At 32.2% G+C, this 24,071-nt stretch overlaps 4 protein-coding genes across 6 annotated transcripts in view; 2 read left to right on the forward strand and 2 right to left on the reverse strand.

Annotated features, from left to right (window-relative positions):
- The window catches only part of LOC145329908 (uncharacterized), an 11,863-nt gene extending 4,035 nt beyond the window's left edge, over nucleotides 1–7,828 (forward strand). Inside the window, exons 7-18 of one of the 2 annotated variants that reach the window (XM_080174376.1) lie at nucleotides 303–364; nucleotides 1,589–1,682; nucleotides 2,535–2,625; nucleotides 2,918–3,007; nucleotides 3,164–3,249; nucleotides 3,398–3,456; nucleotides 4,021–4,087; nucleotides 4,208–4,302; nucleotides 5,258–5,591; nucleotides 6,084–6,152; nucleotides 7,286–7,509; nucleotides 7,778–7,828. In XM_080174376.1, coding sequence (XP_080030502.1) covers nucleotides 303–364; nucleotides 1,589–1,682; nucleotides 2,535–2,625; nucleotides 2,918–3,007; nucleotides 3,164–3,249; nucleotides 3,398–3,456; nucleotides 4,021–4,087; nucleotides 4,208–4,302; nucleotides 5,258–5,591; nucleotides 6,084–6,152; nucleotides 7,286–7,509; nucleotides 7,778–7,799 — 1,293 coding nt within the window. In that variant the 3' untranslated portion in view covers nucleotides 7,800–7,828. Of the gene's footprint in view, nucleotides 1–302; nucleotides 365–1,588; nucleotides 1,683–2,534; nucleotides 2,626–2,917; nucleotides 3,008–3,163; nucleotides 3,250–3,397; nucleotides 3,457–4,020; nucleotides 4,088–4,207; nucleotides 4,303–5,257; nucleotides 5,592–6,083; nucleotides 6,153–7,285; nucleotides 7,652–7,777 lie in introns of those variants that run through there. The other variant, XM_080174368.1, reaches the window with a different exon arrangement.
- LOC145329932 (uncharacterized) overlaps nucleotides 1–12,406 on the forward strand; it is a 16,467-nt gene extending 4,061 nt beyond the window's left edge. The window contains exons 2-6 of one of the 2 annotated variants that reach the window (XM_080174406.1): nucleotides 7,954–8,013; nucleotides 9,458–9,522; nucleotides 9,970–10,050; nucleotides 10,863–10,954; nucleotides 11,604–12,406. In XM_080174406.1, coding sequence (XP_080030532.1) covers nucleotides 7,954–8,013; nucleotides 9,458–9,522; nucleotides 9,970–10,050; nucleotides 10,863–10,954; nucleotides 11,604–11,679 — 374 coding nt within the window. In that variant the 3' untranslated portion in view covers nucleotides 11,680–12,406. The remainder of the gene's footprint in view (nucleotides 1–7,953; nucleotides 8,014–9,457; nucleotides 9,523–9,969; nucleotides 10,051–10,862; nucleotides 10,955–11,603) is intronic. The other variant, XM_080174416.1, reaches the window with a different exon arrangement.
- Nucleotides 12,407–15,541: 3,135 nt separating this feature from the next.
- Nucleotides 15,542–18,322, reverse strand: LOC145332851 (uncharacterized). Its single transcript, XM_080177936.1, has 5 exons — nucleotides 18,263–18,322; nucleotides 16,919–17,032; nucleotides 16,535–16,632; nucleotides 16,225–16,274; nucleotides 15,542–15,876 (listed from the first exon to the last, which is right to left on the reverse strand). Exons 2-5 carry the CDS (start codon nucleotides 16,991–16,993, stop codon nucleotides 15,746–15,748), a joined length of 354 nt encoding a protein of 117 aa, XP_080034062.1. The 5' UTR covers nucleotides 16,994–17,032; nucleotides 18,263–18,322; the 3' UTR covers nucleotides 15,542–15,745.
- Nucleotides 18,323–18,742: 420 nt separating this feature from the next.
- Nucleotides 18,743–21,976, reverse strand: LOC145327139 (uncharacterized). The gene is made up of 4 exons (XM_080170705.1): nucleotides 21,902–21,976; nucleotides 21,149–21,282; nucleotides 19,813–19,914; nucleotides 18,743–18,881 (listed from the first exon to the last, which is right to left on the reverse strand). The coding sequence occupies exons 2-4, from the start codon at nucleotides 21,235–21,237 to the stop codon at nucleotides 18,743–18,745; spliced, it is 330 nt and encodes a 109-aa protein (XP_080026831.1). The 5' UTR covers nucleotides 21,238–21,282; nucleotides 21,902–21,976.
- Between the last annotated feature and the right edge of the window lie 2,095 nt (nucleotides 21,977–24,071).

Genomic DNA, 24,071 nt, shown 5'->3' on the forward strand with positions numbered 1-24,071 from the left:
ATCGAAATTGGAATCTGAGTGCCATTTATACATTGATTACGAGATGGTTGCATTAAAATGTATGCATGTAGTTTAAACTATTGAACAGAATAAATATGCAGTTCACTAGATTTAAGTTTAAATGCATTTCGTGCAACTACCCGTTTTAACTATATTTAAATTCAAACATAGACTCCAATATTAGTAAAACCTTAACTTCTTTAATCATAACGCGGGGATTCGACCCCATAACCTTTCCAACAACGAGCGGGTTCGCTACGTGTAAAAAAATTGTGCCCATAACTTTTCATTTTCTTTATTAGGACAGTGATTCGGATCTTAGCTTTCCCACCCCAGAGGACGAATTTGAAGATAAAATCTGCAGGTAATCATTGTTGCCTAGAGGCCTCTAGGAGCACTTGAGGTTGGAATAGGAGGGTTTAAATTTTTGGGGCGGTGAAATGTAATTTTTCAAGAGGTGATTTTTCTAAAAAGGGTTGTGTCCCAAAATAGTTGTTAACTTAAATCGGTTTAGCGAGATCCTTCGGTACACACAGACAGACAGGCACACATCCTCTTACTTTTATATAAGGATAGTGATCTTATGTACAAGGTTGAAATAACTTAGAGGCAAGGACGTACAAGCCAGGGAGTAAGGGAGGGGACAAAGGGCAATTAATTCAATTAAAGAGTTTTCAAAGAAAGGCTATGAAATCCAGATTAATTCAGAAAAATCGGAGGAAATTGTTAAGGGATTGTTAGTTACATTTAATAAACTATAAACTAAGAAAAAAAGTTCCAAGAAAATAAGCAATCATTTCAAAATTGCATTATCAGTATATCAGACTGGCCTAACTGTAATTGTAATTGATTTCTAGAAAAATCTCCCTTGAACTCTCCAGATGACAGGAAAAGGGAAAAGAGAGGTGGCGGCAAGGGGCAAGTTATATAAACAGGGAAAAAAGGGGACAGGCAGGCGAAATCACAACTTGTTTTTGATGAATTCAATGAGGTTTGATTTTTGTCTTATAAGATTATTGGACCCGGCCTACAGTTAGCTGGCTGGGCAAGAATATCCTGTCTATTATCCTTGCCCCTAGCCCTCACCATCTTCTCCTTTTCCCTGTCGTCTGCATTAAAAAAGAGAGGTGGGGATTGAAATAGATTATGGGAGGGTGGCCGTGTATTCTTACCTTTATACTCTCTGTCTGCTTTATTTAAAACGAGTAGCGGCATTACATGCGCTAGTACCCAAACTCAGTCAGAAAGTACCAAATTCTTGTACATTCCCTTTAAGCCAGTACCAAAAGTCTGAGACTCCTAAAAATTGAATATGCGATCCATTGTCCTCTCCCTTACTCCCTGCGTTCAAGCCCTCATTTTGGTTCAGGCGTTGGTTATTTCTCAACTATTGTATTGCCAACTTTGAAAAATATAATAAGGGGTTATATACCCCCCCCCCCCCTCTTGGACCTGCTTAATGTAAAAACCGAACCATGGTATGTCCCAGACTCAAAACGACCATTAAGACATAAAGCGGACATGTAACTATCTCCACTGATTATTTTTGTCTTTAAAATATAAAAATACTAAACTACAATATTTTCAGTTCTTGCGGGCAGGTAATTAGTGAGGACATTACCACTTCTACTCCAAATTTTCAAGTGCAGTTCGTGCAGTCTTATGAAGGCTTGGAGAACGATGTAAGTATAAAGGGGGGAGGCGGATGTGCCACTTTTTGAAACCAAAACTAAAAGTCAAAGGAACTCAACTAAAAAAAAGAGTTACAGGTCTGAGATTTTGCATGGCAGTTGCTTTATTGGGTTACAATATGGAACAGTGAAGAAACGGCGGCGCAACCGCCAAAAACCGCCGAGAAATTGCAAAAAAAATTACGGCGGTTTTCGGCGGTTGCGCCGCCGTTTCTTCACAGTTCCATATTGTACCCCTATAAAGCAACTGCCATGCAAAATCTCAGACCTGTAACTCTTTTTTTAGTTGAGTTCCTTTGTTGACTTTTAGTTTTGGTTTCAAAAAGTGGCACATCCGCCTCCCCCCTTTGAATTAACATGGATGACAACATCAATGAAAGCGATGCTCTAGAGCTCAGAAAATAAGACTAAACATTAACAAAAAATACAGAGTGGTAACATATTTGACATAAAACGTTATTTTGAAGATTAAACCAAAATTTTTCACGCTTTCTATAAAAAAATTACATAAATACAGGATGATAAGGTAAATTGTATGGCTGGTCATTAAAACATTTTAATTATGTAATTCGATTAAAGCAAGATTTCATTAATTATTTCAAAAATAGGGGAATAGTATAATTAGGTATATCATATAGTTTTATAAATAGGTAAAAATATTAAATTAAAAGGTTATTTGGAAATACAGATAATATACGTTACAGACGCACGGACGGATCAACCCTTTCTTTATTAGAAAAGCTACGATTTTAAAGAAATGCTGATTAAAAAGGGTAAATTAAATATCATATTTTTTTGTGTTATTCATATTTTATTTTTTTCCTAAAAAAATTTAATTTCTAGTCAACCTACATGTTGGAGGATTTTTCAATGTTTTGTGAGGATGGTCATCTGTTAAGATTCCACAAAACAGATTTGTCAACGTTAAAAGGAGGTTTATATTTATTTGTATGCATTAAGATATTAATTATAACAAATAGATCTTTTTTTTGAAGAAACTTTGATTGTTTGGTATTTATTGGATTCTTTAATGTTCATGTTACTATTTGACTAGGCTTTACTATGCAAAAGAAAACCTATTCAATTACACTGTATTAATGTATTATTAATAGACAAAATGTTCGAATATATTGGTCAAAATAAAATAAATCTGAAAGCTTAGCTAGGAAATGACATACCATGCATTTTGTTGATCATGACACAACTTAATTTTGTAATATTTTTAGGATTATATTTTTCTGGAGAAGCTCGCCAATTTCCAGATTCACCTCCATTCAATATAACAAAAGGTCCTGTCAATGAATGGAGAATTGAAAGTAAGTTTTAACTTTTTATGTGAGATGCTTGATACGTTTTTATACATGTTGTTGTGAAATGATAATGATGTTTTCATTTACGGAGATGAGTTTTATTCATTCAGTCATAATAATTGAAGTAATATTATTAATGTTTTATGTGTTTTCTACGTTTAGAGATCGTTGATCGCTGGAAATTTTTGCTAAATATTGTGACAGATGATGGAGACCAGTATGGATTTACATTAAAAACTCCCAGTAAGGTATACAATTTTTAAACAAGGATGACAAAATCCATAAAAATTTAGTGTCATGTGAAAATGTAAGGGAAATTTTTATGGAAAAAGAAGTTTGTCACAGAAAATTCTCTAATTTGGCGGAAAAAAGGCAAATATTTTTTGTTTTGTTTAGGAGTATAAAGAAATTTTCCAAGAATCAGATCAAGTTCTACAGCTTTGTCGAACGGCCAGGTAATAAGATTTTTAGATGCTAATCTACTTATGGTCTTGGGCATTCACCTAGTATAATCTTCATTTAATCTTTAATTGAATAATCTATATTTCATCAAGTCATGAAATTTTGCGTATCTTAAACATTTAACATTTGACATCAGATTATAAATTTTTTTCTGAAAGCAATAGGAAATAATTTACAGTCGATTGCAGTAATTGGATATGTATACCTTTTCTGACAAAGTGGTATGCGTTTCTGCCTATATGAAATGTTGAATATCTTAGCCTTTTTCATAAAATTTTTAATTTTTGTGTTTGGTTAAATAATTTTCAGACTTTGGGGTTTGTATATCTGTACACCAAAAAACATGAATCTATTTTTCAATTTAAAAATACATTACCTACTTTTCGTGAAGTGTTTATTTATGAAGTAAATACGTAATGTAATTAACTTAAAAATTCTGATATTCAGAATATTCTTATACATAATTTTAAATAAGAGCGATATTAATTTTGCCTTATGAGTCATTTTAACTAAACTTTTAAAGCAATGTCCCACCACTTTTAATAAAAAAAATTTAGTGCGTATTTTGAAGATGATCAAGATGCCAGAGATGACTTTCGAGATTTTAAACGCTTCATAGAACTAGTGAGTATATAGATATTTTCAAATTTATCTCATTTGGGTGGTTAAGATAGTGAAAATTTTATTTGGCCATAACTAAAATCTCCTTGTTATGACTTTTACTTATACAGTTCCTTTTTTTAGAATTATGAAAACAGAAAACCTGTGTTAGGGTCTTTCATCATAAGAAAAATTGTTGGTCAACATTTAAGAGAAGTTCATGAAACAATTTTTCCAAAGTAAGTCAAATTTTTTAAATAAAAAAATCATTCCTAATTCTAGTATATGAAACCAGCAGCTACGCTCCTATAGGACTCTAGGGGCATTTGAGGGAGGGGGGGGGGGGCGAAAGACAGCCAACACTGTATAGATTGGATGCGCATTTGTTATAGGAATCTTCACTGAAAATTTCAGCTGTCTTTAAAAGCAGTCGAGAAAATCACATTTACCCTATAGCTTTACGGAATGGCTCTCAGTCACCCAAAGTGAACTATAGAGTAGAATCGCTACTAAAAAGAGAAAACAAAGAGCACTAGGTTTTGAAAAACCTTTAAGGGGGAAAAAATGACAAGAAAACGAAACTTTTACTTTTGCTTTCACAGGATTTTTAGTAGCGAAGCTACTCTATAATTTGAAATGTCCGTCTGTATGTCTGAAACGTTTTGGGGGAAACGTGATTTACTCGGCTCCTATTAAAGATAGAAGTCTAAAATTTTCATGGATCAAATAAATTCAAATTCTGCACACTTCTATAAAGTTTCTAAGAGATTTGCTTATTGGTTGGGGTGCTAGATCGATTCCTAGTTTTTTAAGTCTTCAAGCTTTTTTTCAACTCCTAGTCCAGATAGATGGCTGAAATTTTCAGATATTGAATAAGATTACATTTTACATAATTTCACAAAGTTTCATTAAGATTTACTTATTGGTTGTGGTGCTAGATCGATTCCTTGATTTCCACATTATAAAACATGAAAGGTTTCGTGATTTTATATAAATTTTTATTTTGTGTTTAAATATTCTATAGTTTATTTTGGATGTTCTTCCATGATTTTTAAGCTTCGCTACTTATGGATGTTTTCATTACGTTTTTGTATATAAAGGTAATTTTTTAATGTCTGACTTGTCATTGTGTTAAGTTGAATTTTATACTTTTATTGTGATAAGAAATACTAATTTTGAAATATTTTTTTTTAGAAACTTCAAGAAAATTAGTTTAGAATTATCTTGCAAAGGAAAAAAGAAAAAAAGAAAAAATGTCGATTCTTCAATTGAGATTCTTGAGGAGTCATCAGTTGAGATTCTTGAGGAGTCATCAGTTGAAAGAAAGCCTCGTGGCAACAAAAAAGATTCTTCAATAGAAGAAATAAAGCAGAAAAAAACATCCAAAAGAAAACGTCGCGGCCACCATCAACTTAACAGCAAGTCCTCATCAAGTGACAGTGAAGAGAATTTACCCTCAACCAGTTTCCTCACTAAATCTACAGAACCCCAAAAGTCACATGAAACGGATGAAGTAATGGAAATACAGGTAAATGTTTTTGTACTGGGTCATAGAGTTGGAAAGCTGTAGTGCATTCACACAAAGTACCCCCCCCCCCTCCCAAAAAAACGACCTTTATTTGAAATAAATTGGAAATACGGAGGGAGGGAGGTTAGGGTCAGGACACCCTACAGACAATAGACATAGAGGGTAAAACTAATAACCTCCCCATAATTTTTAATTTTTCTGAAGTAGGGGTGTGGGAGGGGGGGGGGGGCTTATCAGTGCTCATCTAGAACTTTATGTGAAAGGACCACTAAAGCACACTTACTTAATTAAAAAGGTTCATCTGAAAGAATTCCTAAGGAAAAAAGTACCTACCAACTTTCTCAGCAAAATAACTATCTTTTCATAAAGTCAGCTTTTATATGTTTGATTTATTATTGCCCTTAAAATTGATCTAATATGATGCTTACGTTTTATTTGTTTTAGTATGTAAGTGATAGTATTAAATCCTAGTTCATTTTTTATGTTTGTTAGATACTTGGAACCATGTCATTAGCCCATATTTCTGAGGCAGAAGTAGACTTGCATTCAATTTCTGTTGAGGTAATTTTTTTTTACTTATTTTTACTTTTTAGTAGTATATTTTCTTTATATTTTGAGTAGGTAAATCTATTTGAATAATATCCATTTGACCTAGCATAAGAAAAATCCCAAAAAAATAATTTTATTGTGACGAATTGAATAAAGTCAAATTAGATAAATTCGTGTTATTCATATGCATGTATACTATGTCTGATTAAGTAAAGCGACCATTATTCCTCATAATAATTTGTTTTTTTCTATTTTCATATTCATAAAAACGCATTTTAACCTTTATAATGCCTTTTTGAAAAAAATGCATAGGTATAGTTTTTACTGCTTCTTCCAAATTAATAAAAATTACCAAAGAATTTGTATGATGTATGTTTGTCTATCTGTAATCTGTATGAAATTTTTATATAAAAAAAATGATGCTAAAGCATTACAAACTAATTTTTAATAGTTCTGTGCAGCAATTTAAAGTCTATCTGTAGGATATATGTGTCTGCTTAATTAAATATTTGCATATCTGCACCTTTTTCCTTCGAAGTTTCCGAAAATAAGAGGTTGGGAAGTTTTGACACATTTGCGTAAACAGTTAATATATGCTTTATCTTTGGACTGAGAGGATAGGTTATTAAAGATAAAATCATTCTTATATGATGAATTTTCCCAAGTTTTTTTGGATATGCCTGCAGGTTAAGGAGCTGCATGCCTCCAGGAAGATTTAGAGGTCAACTTATAAAACAAAATATGCATCTTTTTAAGTGTTATTTACATATTTGAAGAAAAAGGATGCATAGGTGTTTTGTTTTTTTAAGTTGAACTCTATCTCTAGAAAAAAATATTTTAAGTCTTATTTTTACCTGTCCAGAGACCACCTGGAGGCCTGCAGCTCCTGAACCTGGAGGCCTATTCAAAAAATCTTTAAACTTGGAAAAATTTATCATATAAGAATGATTTTATCTGTAATAACCTATCCTCTCAGTCCAAAGATAAAGCCTTTATTCACTGTTTACGCAAATGTGTCAAAACTTCCCCCCCCTCTTATTACTATACAGGCGTTCCATTAAGTTTGAACTTAAAACACGAAAAGACAGTGATCTTTGTTTTATTTTTATATTTTATTTTAGTTTTCATGATTTTATCAATTTCAGGATGGTAACATCGCAGAAGTACCTGAAGTCAATGAGCGGATCCCTTCAGCGGCGTCCAGCGCTAATGATTCTATTCCATCCAATGAGACTGGTGCTGGTGATGATCTGGAAGATCAGGTAGATGAAGAGTGTGATGAGACAGATAATGAAGAAAATACCTCAGATATTGAAACAATTTCTGGACAAAATGACTGTGATAATGTAGACAATAATATTTCAGATTCAGGAATGCCATTCATTTATCACTAAACTCTTTTTGTAATTGCATAAAAACCGCAAATTCACCCAACAATGAGAGTTGGGTCTTTTAAAGGTTAAATAAAATCACTTAACACTTTAAAATTGGTTAAAATCTATTCTTAATTTTCTCCTGTGGTATATATTATACATACACATTACACACTTTAGCTTGTGATTAATAGAACTACCTTCAAATTTGTTGGGTAGACAGGTACATAATTACGATAAGAAATAAGTGGCAAAAATGATTTTAGATATAGAAATTTTGAACTAGAGCTTACTTTTTCCTCTATAAAAAGAAAACAAGACTGTGAGATAAAGGACACATAGAATTAATGTAAATTTTTAAAATTTAATGTAAATTTTTTTAATGACCAACTCTAAGGTCTAAAAACAAATAAAAGTATTATAATTTATCTGCTTATAAGCAGTTGGAGCTGCTGAGGCCGCTTCTGAAGCTGGGATGGAGGCTATAGCTGCCAATAAAGGTAATTTCATTAGGGTTGTTAGTTTTATGATTATGGATAAGGGCCAACAAAATTTGGAATCTTTAATATTTTGGATTTAAAGTTCAGTGGTTTTGGTAGTATTTCATCCCTTTAAATGAGAACACTGCAATAAAAAAAAAAAAAATAATTCAGTTAAAAATATCCTGAAATTGTTCATATCATTGTATTTATTATAAGGGGGGGGGGGGGTTAATGCAACCATCTCGTAATCAGTGAGCAAATGGCACTTAGAATTCGAATTTCGATCTGACATTTTGCATGAGTTATCCTTGGTAGGTCTATTTTCCCTAAAGAGAACAAAAAGTTGAAAAAGTAACGGCTAACGGCTCAGCCGTTTAGCCGTTTTTTGGCTATTTTTAGGGCAAATCTGCCAAAAATTATGTAGGAATCAACTTTTTGAAACATATTTTTGGTTTAAATCATACTACCAGTAGTATAGTAGTCTTATATATGTGTTTATATATGTCAATATGTAACTAAAATAATTTGTTACAACTATTTTCTAAAAAGCTATGAAACGATTTGGTAAGCGCCGCGAAGAACTGCGGTTCAACAACCCCGGCCGGGGTTAAGCCATCCACTCGCTTCACAGCTTGCTCAGTGTTCAATTATATAATAAAATTGTATTGTAAAATGTAAAATGTAGGTGAACGGGGAAGGAGAAGTTCACTACAACCCTGAGCTAGGTACATAAATAGTAAATGTACTACAGGATCTTAAAATTGCTAATAAATTACAATTTAATGGATTATTATTCACTGTATATGTAATAATTTATTTATTATCTTGCCTGCAATCTCTTTCAGGAAAGAAATCTAGTATCTTAATTAACATGCAATCTTTTTCAGGAAGAAACCTATAGTTAAAAAATTGTAAACTTTATTAGTAACTCGCCCTAATTATATGCACCTTAGAGGAAATAAAATCTTATCTTATCTTATCTTAAATGATACAAAAAAAACATTTTTAGAATTCTAATACCAGCAACTAGCGGCTAGAACCGTTTAAAAACGTTTTGGAGCAGCAAAGAGTATTATGTGGAGATGGGTTTCGTGATGATTTGCCTTGAAAATAGTTTTTAAAAATGGCTAAACGGCTGAGCCGTTAGCCGTTACTTTTTCAACTTTTTGTTCAATTTAGGGAAAATAGACCTTCCAATAATTACTCATGCAAAATTTCAGATCAAAATTCGAATCCTAATTGCCAATTGCTCACTGATTACGAGATTGTTGCATTAACCCCACCCCCCCACCCTTTAGTTTTTTTTATGCTTTTTTGAGATAAAAAGTTTCTTTTTCCACCAATTTAAAAAAAATGTTTAGTATTTTTAAACTCCAATGCAATATTTTACTTTTTAAATTCATTTCCTACCTATCAATGCTTTTCCCTACGTTCTATTTTAAGCTTGTAAGTTTTTTTTTAGCTTCGATCCTGAACAGCAATACGCGTAGTGATTTCGTCAACTTCTTGAACCCAGAGAATATTAAGGTATGAATTATAGCTTGAGTGTTACGTTTTTTAACTCAAAGTGCCTTGTTTAGAAATCTACTCCTGCATCTTATTTTTTTAAGTTAAAGATTAGGGGGGGAGTAGTTTTTTGTTTGTATGATGATTATTGCTTTGGATGGGGTTTGGTTGGTTAGGTTATATTGGGTTCTAGCCAGCTCCGTAGGGGCTGGGCATAGGATAAAAAGCCTTCTCCTCCCCGTTGTTAATAGTTTTATTTTTTTTAAATTGCAAGAATAGGAAGAATAATGCTAAAACGGGAAATAGAATTACAATGTAGGCTATAATTCATATTTTTTTCTTCAAAATATGGTATTTATATGTGTTTGACCTTCACTATATTTGTTCTGAGAAGGCAGAAAATGGCATAAAACCATCTCAAAGCTCGAGTTTTTAACAAAATGATAAACAATAAATTTTCTGTTTTAGACTGTGGCACCACACCAACCCTCAATAAAATTCAACAGACAATTGACAAACACCCTTCATTCTGCTGTAGAACAGATACAGGTTACTTTCCCTTGATTGTGTTAACCATTGCCAGGTAAGTCATAGCTACCTGTCTTAAACCCGCGACTGTGGCGGAACACATTGCTCATTGCGTTATAATGGAAGACGTTAAAAATGACCTTTACCAGCTGTACACTACCCAACAACTGAAATAAATAGAAAAAATGTTTGTCGAGATTTAATGATTTTGAGGAACAACACATTATTGTAAAGACGACCTTTTTATTTGCCCCCCAAATATTATTTTAGATTTATTTCGCTTCTTACTTATACCTTGTTCTTAGGCTCTTAATGTTTCTATGTCAGGAGCACGATATAAATAGTTTTGAGTAATGAAAATCCATTGTCCCAAATCCCAAATCCCATTTTCTAGAGGTTATCAAGGATAAGTTTAATGTCTGTCTATCTAGGTTTAAAGGTCTTATTCTTAGCAAGATATAATCACATTACATTCTAGGGTTTTTGTTTCAATTTTCATGGCTTATTATGTTTTTTAGAATGCAATATTGAATCGTGAAAATAATTTGATGTTTTCTGCATATATTCAAACACTAACATATGTGTTTTGCCATAACTTTGTATCTCTCATATTCAAGAAATATTGATCAAATACTAAAAATATGCAAATTTATGTGTAAACATTTAAATGCACGTATGATTATTTTTCTATTGATGTGTTGTATATGTGCATTTATATGGTTACATCTTAATTTGTACATTTTTAGTATTATTTTCCTTAAAAAAGAAAATTAATTAGAAAACTGCAAAGTAACGGCGTTTAAATCAGAAAGATAAAGTAAATATTGTCACAGGCTGTAGCTGCTAGCGGCCAACCAGCAGCAGCTGTGGCTGCCGCAGCTCCCGCACAAGGCGGCGCTCTCGAGTGGTATCAAATACCTGCCAGGTACCAAAACAATTTCAATTCAAAGATTTATAAAGAAAGGTTACATTTGGTATTTGGGGTTAAGCTAATAAGCACAGGAAAAAACTAATACCAGTGGCTCAGTGGTAACACACTGCACTACGATGGTGAGAGTTCGAGTTCAATTCTCCGTGTGTTGACTCGAATTTCTCATTCGCAATAATAATCACGCAACTTCCCCTGGTTGTGTTAGAAGGGGATTATTGGGTAAGTTTGGATACTCAATAGTAACGTACGTACATAATATCAGTACTACCCTTATCCCAAGCTCCTCTGAGGAGAGCGTCATTCATTACGGTGACTTAAATTGGGACACCTGCCATACTCGGCGAGGGTGAGGTAATAATGAGTAGCTCTCATGAGACAGCGGGTCAAGTCATAATGTGCTTGAACGTGGAGCTTGATAGCCCTAGTAGCTAGACAAAAGCGTTTCAGCCTACTCCATGACTACTTAGGCCCAAACCCTAAGAAACTATGGCTAATCAAGCAATCAACTAATACCAATCATTAAAAAATATATTGCTTGGGGGGGTGTTTTATCAGTGATCAACGAAACTCTTAATGTGAAAGCACATCCTTAGATTTACAAACTTTTTTTTTCTCGATATGATGACAAAAATTTTACTTTCAGATATCGCAGAGCTCCTATTGACAGTCTCGAAGTTGATGTTATCAACATGGGTGGCGCTGACAAAGTATTCTATTGAGTACATATACATGAAAATTCATACTACAAAATTTCGCTAAGTAGAAAATAATGTTTGTTAGCAGGGTTCTTAGGGGATGGGACAATGGACGATAAATTTATCTACCTTCAAATACGTAAAGTTTTTACCCAATAGTTAGATTGAATTCGTAAAGTTTTTGAGCTAATGAATTACAGAACGAGCTAATATAATTTGGAAGGCAGTATCATTAATTGGTTCTTGTCCCTTCCCTTCCTCTCTGGCTTGTTAGTCAATAGTAGGAAATAAAATCATGTTTTTTTAAAGAAAAATAATATTATAAAAAAGTAATGAATTATGTTTATCATTGAAAGGTATCTAATATTCAAATCATCGTCGACATTTAAACCAATAAGAAATGCTTGAAAAGCAATTTTTATTAAGAATAGGCGATTAAATCCCAAATAATGTATAGAATTTTAAATTGTTATTCGAATATTTGAAAATATTGTGATTCTAACTTGTTGAGTAAGTTTTCAACTAATTGACATGGAAAGTAAAATCTTTAAGTAGGAAAACCCACCTATATTTGTTAATGTAAAGTTTCCCTATAGTTTATATTTATTCAAATTAGCTAATTAATATTATTTTGTCTTAGTCAATTGTTTATACTTTTAGTTTTTATATTATTGTAGCTTAGATTATTTACTCATATTGTAGATTTAAATTTTCATTAGTTATGTAGTATAATATATTAGATTAAAATTGATACTTGTTAATTTTATAGAGGAGATACTCTTTAACGATTGTTTGTACTTAAGTCCATAAAGCATCCTTGCGTAGAGAAGCTTTTTCATAATTAAATTAGAGTCGTATGTTATCTTTAATGTAGATATGCTTCCTGTTACAGTTACTAACAATTTAGAAAGCGTAGCAACTCTAAAACTCTTACGAGAATATCCGTAGGTTCATAAAGATATGTAGATTTTCAGCTTTTTTAATCACAATTTTTTTATGGATGTTGTCATCCTTGTTTATTCAATATTTCGGTTTACTCTTCTATTCTAAGCTAAGTTGTTGCGATACTTTTCAGCAGTGCAGTGCAAAATGCATTATGCCAAACTAAATCAAGCCTAAAACTAAACAAAAATATTTGACTAAAGCACAATGTTGATTTGGAATCAGTATAATAAACTCAACTAAAAGAGCAAATATTATTGTTTCAATTTAATTTTATAAGTTTCTATAATATCTTCAAGGTTTGTACCTTCTGTTTTGATTATACTTGCGACCGTGGCTGAACAAGTAGTGCATCCGCTCGTCATCGGGAAGGTGATAAGATTGAATCTTAGCTCAACACCGCGTCACAACTAAAGACTTTAAATTGTTCCTACTACTTCAGATGCGTGACATGAATAGACAAAGTAGTGGGAATGCCATTGCCCAAAACAGGCGCTATTCATAACTATGTACAGATTTAAACTCTAAACAAAGGTCATTTGTTGTCTGTTTGGAGTTTCTTTACCTTTATACCCCGGGTGTTTAATAGAAAAGAAGGAATTATCCTAGGTTGTTTGGTCCTTGGACATGACGTTAAAGGGTCATGGACAGATTCCTCGCCCGTATGAGGTAATTAATAGGTTGATAGTTACTTTTGATGTACAATGTACATTATTACTTTATTAACATCTTGATGACTGGAACAAAGATGACATCATCCATCAGTAGCAAGGCAAAAAAAAATATTTGTGGTTGCAACTAGTAAAATTAAAAGATCTATTTCTTTTATAATTAAGTTTTAATTAATCCTTCTATTGCGCCCTAGCAATTTTTTTGCCTGTTTGTGTTTATGTCAAGATCGTGTTCATTTTACCATTGGTTTATTTTTTTGTTCAGGGCAGGTCTAGCCTTTTTTTTGCGGGGGGGGGGGGGGGGTGTCAGTTATTTTCCAACTCTTGAGTATTGAAAGTCGACACAGGGTCCACTGGGTAGGGACATACAGTTATTTGACCCCTCCCCTTAACCCCTCTGCTGTTTTGATTAAATATTTTTACCAGGTAGAGGCGAGGTCCTCTTTTGACTTCAAGTAATCGACCATCTAGATTATCTCACCCATGGATATTAGAGTAACAGTCAAACTTCCCTTGATTGTGTGAACTTTGTCCGAAAGTTTTCATTGTTCATAGTAATGAAGTGCGCCAAAACATTCATCCCACTATTTGTATTCCAGCAGTAGAAGGTACCAATTTTAACATCTTTAGTATGACGCCGTGACGTCCAACCCGAAACCTGTTCAACAGCAAGAAGGCTCGCTACCATATTTACTGTACAATTCTTGAAAATATATTTTGATAAACAATTTATCTTTTCTAAACCTACACCACACTCCTTCACAGAACAGGAGAAAAATCTTAAAAATTAAAACTTCACAACCCAAAACTAAACTTTGTATCATATAAACTGATAATAAACCCATTACCGAGGCTATTAGATAAACAAGAATGACACTATTTATAGGTAGCGTGGCTGCCGATCCCTACATTATGGTGTTTTATATATAAGCATGTGTTTATAAAAAAAAAACATATTTGGTGTTTTGATAACATAGCACGAGTTTTGAAAAGAAAAATCCAATCTTATTTTTACTAAAATCATCCTCTTTAGATTATTTGTCCACATTTCCATCTTGAAAACATGTTTTGGTATGATTTGATTGCTGGCAGGGATCGTAAGGGATAAGACAATAGAAGATAAATTTATATACAGCCCCCAATGATGACATAAATATCCCTTCTGTATATAAAATTATTGATTGAAAAGTTTGGTCACAACTAGTTCAGAACCAACCTATGAAAAATCATTAAAAATACCCGAGGCTTTTAAGCCATCAAATAAGATAATGTGTTTATAAAATGTTGGGTACTATTGTAATTTACAGCCCCCTTCCTCTCTGGAGTACTGGGCATATGGAGATTCTAAAGACGGGTAATAAAAGATTTTACACTACAATATCAAACAATATCCATATTTCTTACGTAATTTGATATTATTATATAACTATGGAAAGTATCCATAATTTTTGACAAACAAAACATCATATAAATATATTCTTCTAAAAATGTATCTAAGTTTCATATGGCTTATCCAGATATATAATACTAGCGGCTTCGCCCCTAGCCTCTAGGGGCTTTGCCCCAAGAGATGGTAAAAAAAGTGTAAGGTGAAATTTGTAAAAAAAAAAATATTCCACAAAGGAAATCTTCTACAAAGGACCAAGGATATTTCTTACAAAAAAAAAATGGGGGGATTTTTTTTTGTTTTTGGGGGGGTTGGGGGTGTCCAACCCCCCAAGAAAATAGCTTAAAACCACCACATGACCAATAGGTATATACCCTGAAGAGTAGAATCCAATCGGTTCAGTGGTTACCGAGATCTTAAGGGACAGACGGACGGACAGACATCAAGCTACTTTGTATTATAGATATATTACTTGAAACATACATATTGTCGAATATTTTAAGTTTCTCTGGAAACATTTTATTTAATTTAGGAATAAGATATTTTGTTTACCCCCCAAAAATTTTTACCCCGGGGTTAAAATTTGCTTGGGGGGGGGGGGTAATTACCCCCCTGAAATAATCTTTTGGCAGGGGTAAATTTTGTTTAAATTTTATTAAATATTTAGTATTAAAAATGCGCGCGAAACACGTAATAATTTTTTTGTAGAGATTTTTTATTTTAGGGGGGGTATTTACCCCCCTAAAATTGTTTGGGGGGGGTAATTACCCCCTCCTAAATGTGTGGGGGTGCCGTAGGCACCCCCAAGGAACGGGTAAAATTTAAAAAGGGGGGGGGGGGAATGAAAAAGAATGGACGTTTATGCCTGGAGATATTATTTAATTTTTTTAGTAGCGAAACTATAAATTATTGGTCTGCCTGTCTCGAAGGCAAAATGTGAAATATTCGGATATTAATTTTGTTGTGATGATTTCCGTCCATCTGTTTGGCTGTTGTGAATTACAATTTTATCTTTTATAATTATGTATGTAACAAAGTTGACTAAAAACTGATTTTTTTTGTAATTATGTGGACACATTTTGAAAACAAATTATTGAGGTAATGTATAAAGAATGATTAGATAGGTGATAGTAGTTCCAAGTACTGACAGAAGTGTTTCAGGACATATTTGGAAAAATCCGAGGGCGTCAAACCTTTGCTCTTGGCTAATCTTGTACATCACTAGAAAATCAAGAATTCATTATTTTATTATTTCTAGCAAAGCTATTCTATAATTTAAGATGACTGTACGTCCATAAGACTTGGGGAGGAGATGGGATTTTCTCGGATGCTGTAGATTTATCATGATCTATTTGAAGACATTCTCTTGACTAATTCTAACCAATTTTCATTGATGAAGTTTTGGTGAAGGGCGAGTATTTACAACATAATTCACCTTATCCGTCGGTATATCTGTCGATGAGAAGATAAAGCTTCGTGGAAAATTGGAATTAACAAGCCACTGTTTGAGATAATTTTGTGAATATTACCCTTTACCCGCTTTATAAATTTCACAAAAAAAGTGTCTACCTGCTTTTAGCTTTTTGCTCTCCAAGTTATTTGCTTCTACAATTGCATCGCTAAAGTAAAAAGTCTAATTTATAATTTTAGATGATTAAAATTATGTCTCAAGTGTCGTTTTACTATTATGTAATTTTCTTTATAACGACTTACATACTTTGGGAATTTTTGATGCTTCACACAACAGATCTATAGTATAGATGTTATACAGATAACTACCTCTCCCCTTTTTAATTGACCTTTATTGTTTTCTGCTACTTGGCTTTGTTTATATTCCCGTTACAATTGATTCCCTCTAGTGTTTTATTCTAATCTTCACCTTAAAATATGATTGTTCTTGTTAAGAGCAGTATAACAATCATCAGCCACCATAGTTAGGTTCCATAGCACAGAACAAGCAAACATCAAAAACAGGACCTTATTTTTTAGAAAAATTAAACATGTAGTGATTTTAAAAATCATGGAATTTAAAAGATAAGACAATGGGTGACATATCGATATACAATATACATACATCCCAAATGGCGATGCACAAATTATCCCTTCAGTAGATTAAAATTATTGGTTGAAAAATCTAGTCACTATATAGAATATGATAATAATATGTGATAATAAAACGTCGGGACCAGTGTAATTTACAGTCCCTTCCTACCTAAAAAAATTATAGATTTATAACCTTTTTATATTAGTTGTTCTACCTTACCTTGTTGCAGACCATTAGACCGGTTTTGAGCTCTACGGCCAGTAGGTAGGTGGTCGATATGGTCATGAAGGTCATGGTAGAGTACAACACAAGCAGAAACGGTCCTAGACCTTCCTAAAACAATCAGCTAAAAAATTAAAAAGGATGATAAAGGGAAAGGTAGCTTTTGCAAAATTCCGTAAGTATGTGAGTTTTAAGACTTTAAAACAGGAGTAGAACAATGATACTCATTACATAGGTGTATTCCTTATTGAAAAGAACAGTAGATAAAATTTTCTTTCAAGTTAATGATACGTGAAAATTGTAAAAAAAACTGAAAAATTCATCAAAAGCTTTGATAATGTCAAATTGACAATAATTCATTTTTAACACAATATTGTAAAATAAGAGAAGATTTTTTTGAGATATTAGAGGCGTTACCCATAGTAAAAGTAATTAGTAACACCCTAGCACCCCTACCTCCCCCTAGCCCTCCGGGGGCACAAAAACCCTAAACATTCACCTAAATTTTATTTAGGAGTCATCCCCTACCCCCCCCCCCCCAAATTCATTGCCGTCTGGGGGCTCTAACACCATAAAAATGACTTAATCTTCTTAATTTAAGTTATTTTAAAGATATTTACTTTTTAAAGTATTATTTTATTGTTCATAGTAATTTATTGTAATATGTTAAAAATAAATTAATAGCAGTTTAACAAAAACGAATTGGACGAATTTTTAACGATTTCCAGATATCGTTATTCTTAAAAACTTTTTGTCTATAGTTATTTTTAATAATAAATAAATTTATGTAGTGAATTCTTGTTTTAAATTCTTAAAACTCACACCTTTACGGAATTTTGCAAAAGCTACCTTTCCCTTGGTATAAGCCGGCTCTACTTTTTCTTGCATGGATGCCTCTTTTTGTTTGTCTGCCCAAAATCTTATTGTGGAAACATCTTTTTTTCTCAATACTCATTTAAGATAGACTTCTAAAAAAACTTGCGATGGTATCCCATACAAATGAGCAAAGCATTCAGTATACAATTCAATGTATACAATGTATAATTTATATTGTCCGTTAGTCTGTCGGTAATGCGACAAAAGACATTTACATATGTTTATACGCAAAGGTGTCGTTTCTATTTATTCTCTCATTATTTGTAAAATAAATTTTTCCATTCAGGTTTTTTTGTGCTTCGCTACATATAATTGTGAATGATGTCGTCCTAGTTACTGTATTAAAGACATATATGATTCATATTTCCTTTATTCATATAACTCAATGATTTGTGTTTTATTTATATACTCATATTGCATAATTGTTAATTATACACACGCTACAAATGCTTGTAAATAGATTACCTTTAAACATGCATAGCTAGCAACTGATTTCTCTGCTTGATAGATTTTTTCCTCAATAAAATCCTTCATTTAAATGGTATAAAAGGATTCAGTACTTTATTTCTAAAACTAAGATCGTTTAAACAACGTGTAATAGGGCTGGTATTAAGAATAATATTACCCTTAAAAGATTAAAAGTCCTTATTGATCGTTTTTCAAGATTTCGAGCATAAAGTCAAGTTACATTACATTGAGCAGACTTTTTTGCTCTAAAAAAAGCTTGAGATAATAAAAGAAACCTTCTCTATAAGACGGACTGATAAATTTAAAGAGAACAAAAAGTATTGACTTTATTAGTATAAATAATTTTCTTTGAAATTAGGAGTTATAAGACTATACATTAATAGAGAAAAAGAGAAACCCTATAAGAAATAAGCATTAAACACAGACAGAATGAAGGACATACAGACAGGCTAGATCACTTATTGAGTAGCAATGTTATTAAGGGACTATATATCCTTTTATTTCCTTTCTGTCCATGTCACATTGGCTGATAAGCTGTGTAGAGAATGAGTTGACAATGACGAGGCTGATAGTCATGGTGATATTGAAGGCAATGAAGAACAGAGCATCCCCGATCCTAGCATTATTATTATAACATACTTGAAATTTAGATAGGTTAAACTGGATTCAATATTTTTTAAAGCGAAGCTTTTCTATAATTAGGGTCGGTCCGTCCGTACGTCCGTCCGAGATAGTTAGCTTTTATTCGTTAATTTAGGCATGTTAGAATTGTCCTATCGATTTCAAACTTTGTATGTTGATTCCTGTAGTAGTTAGGTACGATTTAGAAAGCGCAGCAACTCTATAACCGTTACCAGAATGTCCGTACGTCCATTTTAAACATGTTGATTTTTTTACTTTTTTAATAACAATATTTTATGTATTAAAATTATCCGATTGATCTGATTTTTTGATTACTGATTCCTATTACAATAAGGTTCAATATTATTAGCGAAGCATCTCTATAATCAAGTATTAAAAATATCAGTATGTCCTTAAACAGAATTCTGTATTTAAGAAGTTTTGCAACAAATTTACCTATAATTTTGTCAAACCTTATATTTTCATGTTTTGTATATTCAGTTCTGACACTCAACAAAAGTTAATGTTCGTATGTCATATCGTTTCAGAACTTCGCTTTTATGGATGTTGTCATCCTTGTTGTAATTAACATACTACTAACATACTAGACTTTTAATCAGTAGTTTATTTAAAGGATCTTAAAGGATGAGACAATGAACGATAAATTGATGCACAATGTACATCCTTAATGTTGATAAACAAAACTCCACTTCTTTAGATTTTAATTATTGGTTGGACAGTTTGGACATTGCTATTTTGAACTAACCTTTCAGGATTTAATTACCAATAGTTTTAAAGCCAACGAACTAGATAACTTGTATTAAAAACTTTAGGTACCAATGTAATTTATTTTCCAGTCCCATGTACACTCCCTCCCTCAGTTTATTAAGTAATTATTAATATAATATTTGAGTATGTACATATGCCTTTCAAGAATGTTACTGCCATTGTACACAACACAAACAGCTATGGTTGTTTGGATTAGACTGATGAAAACTAGACCTAGAACTCTTGATGGCTTTACAATTCTGAAATAAGATGAATTTAGTTATAAAATGAAATACATTTTTATAGGAATAAAGCTTAGACTTTCTTCCTCACGCTGTCTGTAGAACTGTATGTAACTCTATTTTTCTTATTCATTTTTTACGGAATTGATTGAATTAAAAGAATATATTTGATAGGTCAAAGTTTAAAACCTCTCAATATAAGAAGATAGTTAGACGCGTTTTTTAAAGGAAGCCTGCAAGAAATACCACGCTTTAACTGCTGAAAGACTGCCACAAGTAGACCAAATACCCCAAATTTGAAGCCTTCATCTTCTATAACAAAAAAGTTCTAGGCATTTTAAAATGACATTTTATGTACAATGAAAATTTTGAAAGGATTGCAATGCTCATGTTGAAAACTTTGAAATTAAACTACGTGGCCTAGAAACAAAATTATAATCTTATTTTTGTCATAAATTTAGGTTTCCAGTAACTTATTATATTTTTACAATAAAAATGCCCATTTTTATAGTCAAAATCATTAAAAAAAATTAAGTTTTACTTGCGGTGTACCGAATGTACTGTAGCCAATCAGAAGGCTGAATCAGCTTAACAACCAATCACAGCTAAGCTTGTATAAGTTTACCCCTTTGTTTCGGCTATGATTTTTGTTTAAAAATGCAATTTAAATTGAATTTTTATTTCATAGATTTTTACTATAAAATGTGGTGTTTTTATTGTAAAAATGTAATCAGTTACAGGCAATCTAAGTTTCTGACAAAGATAAGGTTATAATTTTATGTCTAGGCAACGTAATTTAATATTGTTTTTTCTTTTATGAGCATTGGAAATCTTTCAAAAATTCCATTGTACATAAAATGCTATTTTGAAATGCCTAGAACTTTTTTGTTATTGAAGCTGAAGGCTTTAAATTTGGGGTATTGGGTCTTCTTGTGGCAGTCTTTCAGCAGTTAAAGCGAGTTATTTCTTGCAGGCGTCCTTTAAAGGAATGAAATAATTCTACTTTCACTGAATGTCTGTCATTATTTTCAGCTTATCATTTCAAACAGCTCTACCAGACTCAGTACATTATAATTCTTGTTTAAAAGTTTAATTTTGATATTTTTGGGGAAAATTTAAGATATAGCTTGTTTTGTAATGTAATTAAAAAGAAGTGAGTAAGAAGGCCGGCAAGAAATATAGGAAGTGGATTGGGAAACATTTCACTTTGAATTGTTCGTCAGAATACTGGTTCCTTGTCTCTGGGTATTACTTGAGAGTAAACTGTATTGAAGCGCTGGCTACGAGGTGTCCCACCAGAGCTGGTAGCAGGAAAGCTATGGACCGGATGTTCACGTACATGGCTGTAAAAGTCAACAGCTGCGAGAATCCTTTGTCAAAGTATTCCTAAAAAAATGTTTATTTACACTCAAGTTTGAAGTGTTAGTTGTTTGTCTGTCTATCTGTGTTTAATATTATCTAATATAGATGTTGTCTTGTTGAACAAAGTAAAACGATGCATAAAAAAGTCACTTTGACATTTAAATTAATAGCAATTGCTTTGACTTAGATATACCTATTTACTACAAATCTCAGTTTACATATGCGGTAAACCTGTTTACTGTTTAGAGATTGGAGGGAAGGAAAGACTAATTTTAAAAATATGTAAATATTGATATGCTTATAAAAATTTGATTTATTTTTTCTTCCAGGATAATCCTTATCATAATTTTATTAATTATCCAACATAGAATCTGACTATCAAATTTAGATTAATATTTAAGTGGCGTTAAAAAATCTACCAATTTAGGTAGACCTCAATGACTTTTGAATGAGTAGTTGGACACATGTACCCCCTCCTCCGCTAACACTAAAAATACACCCCTCTTATTGTTAGAAATACACCTCCCTCAATTTTGTATTAAGGGGGGTGGGTGGGTGGTTGGGGGTTGTGTGAAAAAATCCTAAGGTCGGTGTAAAACCCTGTTCATGCCACTCCTGGAAATAATTTAGTTAATTATCCTACCTGGATACTGACAATCAAATCTGGAATATCAACACTCTCTGGCAGAATTCCCCAGATGAAAATTCCTGTTGCGTGGATTTTATTATCTTATTAATATTTGATTTTTAACTAGTACATTTAAAAGAAATTATTTTTTTACTTTTTTTAGTCGACAGAGGATTGATATATAACTCATTTACTTAATAGTTTTGAATTGTTGTTTATCGTATTAAATTAAAGACAGCTTTTCATAGATAGTAAAATGAAAAATTGTACAATTAATTCCAAAATCCCAGGGCAAAAATACTTGCTACATAAACTGAAATTTTTTGGCTATTGATTTTTATTAGTAAGCTGTTAGTGTCTATATGTCCTTTTGAATGTAATACTATGGCGCCCCGATTATTATTAATTTATAAACATTTACGAGCGGCTAAGTCCCGGCTAGAAGCCTCGAGGGGCACTTTAGATAGGATGGTGAAAAGCCGTCCCCTCCACCATTTGCAATTTGAGTTTTAAAAAGAAAAAAATATATTTCTTTTTTGGTGGGGGGGGGGGGGGGGTGTTTGGATAAATTCTTTTGTGGGGACGGGTGGTGGAGATACTCTACCTCAAAATAGTTTAAAACCTTCCCTGGATCTACATATAAGAAACTTTATAGAAAAGGAGAACCACGTCGGTTCAATGATTAGTGAGATCCTTCGCCACAGACAATAATAGAATTGAAAAAACTATGCGGCATACATCTTATTTAACTATAATATGATCATTACTCGGTCTGATCCCTTAATTTTGACAATAATTTCAAATAACTTTGCTGCTATTTGTCTTTATCGTCCTTGTTTCAGCATGTTTTAAATGGACATATAGACTTTTTTGTAACAATAAAAGAGTTGCTGCGCTTCCTAAATCATACCTAATTGTTATAGAAATCATCGTGCAAAGTTTAAAATCAATAGAACAATTAAACTAGAAGAGCTAACTTCGCTTTTTCAAAAATAGCATATTTATTGAATCAAATCAATTAAATGAATAAGAAAATTCCTAAGAAAGTGCGGACAGACCAAAAGGTGAAGGTGACCTTCTTATTATCCCTATACACAGGTATAAAGTTCAACATCATTAATATTTTATACAACCCAGATATATTCATTTTGTGTAGGTTAAAAGTCATGGTTAATGCTTAACTAAACAGTTATTGGAAAACTTGTTTAATTGAATTGTAATCATGTGTTCATTAAAGGTAAAAGGAACTTCTTATTTTAGCAAAATAACATCTTTTTATTTTGAAATTATAACATTTAGTTAACTTTGTCTGTCTAATTGTAAATGTAAGTGATTTTATTTTTAGGGGGTATAATTCAATTTTCTTGGGTGCTACAAAAATAATAAAGGCTGACATTTAGTGTGAAGGATTATATAATAAGAGATATAAGTTTTCCGGAATTGTAATGTAGGGAGTAGATTTGAAATCTGCATCGAATTTTAAGGATTTTTTATAAAATTCGTTTTTTGTATAATTCTTTATCTAAAAGCGGAAATACAAATTAAGTTAATTAATTTTGGCATCTGTGATTGGTGGATTTAAAAAATCTGCGCTCTAATTGGATGTCGTACATCATTCAACCAATTAGAGCGCAGGTAGTTTAAAATCCACCTATCCTATTGGTCAAGATTAATTAACTTAAAATGTATTTTCGCTTTTAGATAAAGAATTTTACAAAAAAACGAATTTTATAAAAAATCCTTAAAATTTGATGGAGATTTCAAATATACTCCCTACATTAAAATTCTGGAAAACTTATATCTCTTATTATATAACTAATGATAAGCTACTATATAGCTATCTAGCACCGCAATTAATAGACAAATCTTAATGAAACTATGTAAAAATTTGCAGAATGTAAATTTATCTAATCCCTGAAAATTTTATCCGTCTATCTTAAATAGGAGTTCTGCAAATCATGAAAATGTGAAAATCTAGGAATCAATCTAGCACCCCACCCAATAAGCAAATCTTAATGAAACTTGATGGGAATATGTAGAATGTAAACATATTTAATCCCTGAAAATTTCAGCTGACAATCTTCAATGGGAGTCGAGAAAATCACAAAAACCTAAAAATCTAGGAATTTATCTATTAGGCAAACCTTCTTGAAACTTGGTTGAAATATGTAGAATGTGAAAGTGT

This window comes from Acartia tonsa, chromosome 1 (assembly GCF_053477335.1).
Source record: "Acartia tonsa isolate MP-2025a chromosome 1, ASM5347733v1, whole genome shotgun sequence".
Lineage (NCBI taxonomy): Eukaryota > Metazoa > Arthropoda > Copepoda > Calanoida > Acartiidae > Acartia > Acartia tonsa.